The sequence below is a fragment of the Varanus komodoensis genome, unplaced genomic scaffold (assembly GCF_004798865.1).
Source record: "Varanus komodoensis strain SLA01 unplaced genomic scaffold, ASM479886v1 scaffold3382, whole genome shotgun sequence".
NCBI classification, from domain to species: domain Eukaryota; kingdom Metazoa; phylum Chordata; class Lepidosauria; order Squamata; family Varanidae; genus Varanus; species Varanus komodoensis.
Genome location: NW_025335831.1, coordinates 10,191 through 12,986, shown reverse-complemented (window position 1 = coordinate 12,986; position 2,796 = coordinate 10,191). Strand labels below are relative to the sequence as shown.

Sequence of the window (2,796 nt, the reverse complement as noted above, 5' to 3'; positions counted from 1 at the left end):
GTCCCACTTTCTCCATCCCATGCATAATTTTGAACACCTCTGTTTTGTCTCTCCTTACTTGCATTTTTTCTAAGCAAAACAATTGTACCTGTTGTTACCTTTCCTTTTAGGGGAGTTGTTCCAGCCCCCTGATCATTTTAGTTGCCTCTCTCTGCACTCTCTCCAACTCAGGGATGTCTTTTTGCAGGTGTGATGACCAGGACTGTACACTGTATTTTAAGTGATACTAGAGATTTGTGTAAGGGGAGTACACATTTGGCAGTCTTATTTGTCATCTCTTGCCTAATTAAGCCCAGCATAGAGTTTAGCATTTCTACAGCAGTGACACACTGGGACAACGTGTCCGCCACGACCTGAGGATCCTTTTCATCCTCAGATCCCGTCAGCCTATACCTGCCTGCTTTTAACTGCATTTGCCATGTTGTCTGTTTGTTTTGCTTACCATCCAACAGCTGAAGCTCTCTGGGCAGCTTGCAACCGTTCTTATGCCTCTTCTCCCAGTTTTGGGCGATCCCTTCAGAGCATCCTGCAATGGCTTTTTCAGTTCAACCTTTCTAAATAATTTGGTGCCACCAGAAAACTTGCCTCTTCCACTGCTGACACCTCATTCCTGATCATTGTTTCAGTAATGTATGAATAGGTACGCCCAGTTCACCCAGTCGCCTCATAAAGATCCCAAGGATGCTGTAAGCCCCTGAGAGATCAGGAAGAACCAACGAGGTCACACTCCCCTCGTCCTGCAGAATAGAGCATTATGCAGGGCGACCAAGCTTGGTTTCAGGCTAAACCATGGCCTGGCTGCAGGGGAGCCACAAAGTAGTCTCGGCCAAGGGCGCCAAGAGCTGGACAGCAACCACCCACACAGAGGGAAATGCTAGTGGTTTACAGCTGTGAAAAGGCTTCCAGCTCCTGAGAGGATTTACGCAAGAGGGCGCTCACCACCCCTTGCTCAGGTACCAAAGAAAACCCCCTTTTGCGAGGGGCTATCAATCATATCTCTGGTAGCATATCCTACTGCGGTACCCTTGAAGCCTCACGTCCGTTTTGGGTATACTCCTGGATATATACCTATGTTTTGATGGTGGCTAAGGACGCAACATTAGAAAATTAACTTTGGGGTATGTACATGTGAACATGGAGGCAGGAAACAACTCTCATAACTCTCTTTCGGCCCCTCAAGGATGCCTCCATTCCAGCTCGGCAGAAACAGAAAGAGCAGCTCATTCACTCATGCTCCTCACCTACAGCGTTGTCCTTGTTTTTCTTTCACTCTGGTTTTTCATACTTAAGCCCCAAATAGTGCGGAAAGGGAGCCAGACCCACAGAAGTACTCACTCTGAATGTCAGGGTACTTCATCATGAGCAATATGCCCCAGCGCAGAGTGCTTGACGTGGTCTCTGTGCCAGCACCAAACAAGTCAGAAACAAGAGCTCTTAGGTTTTCCTGATGGAAGAAGCCAGTACTCGTGCTCTTTTTCTCCTAGGGTGTAAGGGAAAGGACTGGTTAAAACAATGTGCAAACATCTCCTGTGGAGATTTTTCAGTAAATGACACAAAGCTGGGGGGATACTTAGCATTCACAGGGAAGGAAAGTCCTCTACTCAGAAGATTTACTTTGAAAATTATTTATATTGTTAATTTTATATTGTTATTTTTGTATTTTATTGTATTTTATTGTGTTGTAAGCCGCCCTGAGGCCTCGGCAAGGGGCGGCATAGAAATGTTTTAATAAATAAATAAATAAAATTAAATACACGGAATATAGTGATTTCTTAACCACGCTAAATACCCAGTTTTCTGACAAACAGGTTGATGGTAATGATGACTCAATTTTTGGAAAATCCTTTGGGATGTTGTATTACTCTTTTCTCAAAGTTCCCTGCCAGCTGCAGGACTTTCATACACATGCAAACTGTAAAGACGTTATGTGACACTTTCATCTGTAATTCCAAGCAAATGTAAAAGACTCCTTTACCTCTTGCTGTCGAATCAAAAATGAATCAATAAAATTCCGTTGGTCATTTTCATCCAGGTCTTTGAGGTGTTTGACAAAGGTGTCATTTATGAAAGCAAATACTTCATCTCTGTTTTTAAGGACAGTCTTACAACTATCCAAAAGGAAGCCAAATGCAGGAAACATGTTATACAGCTGAAAGTATATAATATGACAAATGGAAGGGAATATTAAGAAAACCAGAAAGTTCTTCATGGTTCACAGAGGATCAAACAAATCAACAGTGACACAGAAAAACAACATGGAAGTTGCATGCGATAAATACAGCTTAGAGAATACGGCCACAGGTGAACAGGGTACAGGTACATACAGAGGGGAAGTCTTTCAATTTCAGTTCTGTAAGTGAATGACCGTCTTGCACATGTAGGGCAGTACCCTGTTTTGCTTCTGCTGTTCCCCACATGCTGTTCTGCCAGTGGGACCCACCCCTGGAGAGTTAGCACGTTCTGTTGTGACTCTCAGAAGCCAGTGGAAATGTTTCTTTCTGGATCAGGATAGCCCTCATGAGCTGCTCTTTTCTGGGAAAGTTCATTTCTGCTTGTTTCTTGGTGCTTCAGGAACTACTAGCTACCTTGTGTGGGAGCCATGTGTTTTTGTGGCCTGCAAGCAGTACGGGAAACTGTCCACAATCTTTTGCTCCCAGAGCTAACATCGAAAAAGATGCTTTTAAAATCAAATGTATGCATCTGTCATTGAAGCTTTATAGTCAGGCAAGACACATTTCAGAAGAGCAATGAAAGCAACGCAAAAATAGTATTTGTAAAGAAAGCTTAACGCCCATG

At 43.5% G+C, this 2,796-nt stretch overlaps 1 protein-coding gene across 1 annotated transcript in view; it reads right to left on the bottom strand.

Moving 5' to 3' along the window:
* Positions 1–1,268: 1,268 nt before the first annotated feature.
* LOC123027818 (cytochrome P450 2K6-like) overlaps positions 1,269–2,796 on the bottom strand; it is a 9,505-nt gene continuing 7,977 nt past the window's right edge. Inside the window, exons 5-6 of the mRNA XM_044439063.1 lie at positions 1,976–2,149; positions 1,269–1,480 (exon numbers count right to left, since the gene is read on the bottom strand). Of these exons, the coding sequence (XP_044294998.1) occupies positions 1,286–1,480; positions 1,976–2,149 (369 nt within the window). The 3' untranslated portion in view covers positions 1,269–1,285. The remainder of the gene's footprint in view (positions 1,481–1,975; positions 2,150–2,796) is intronic.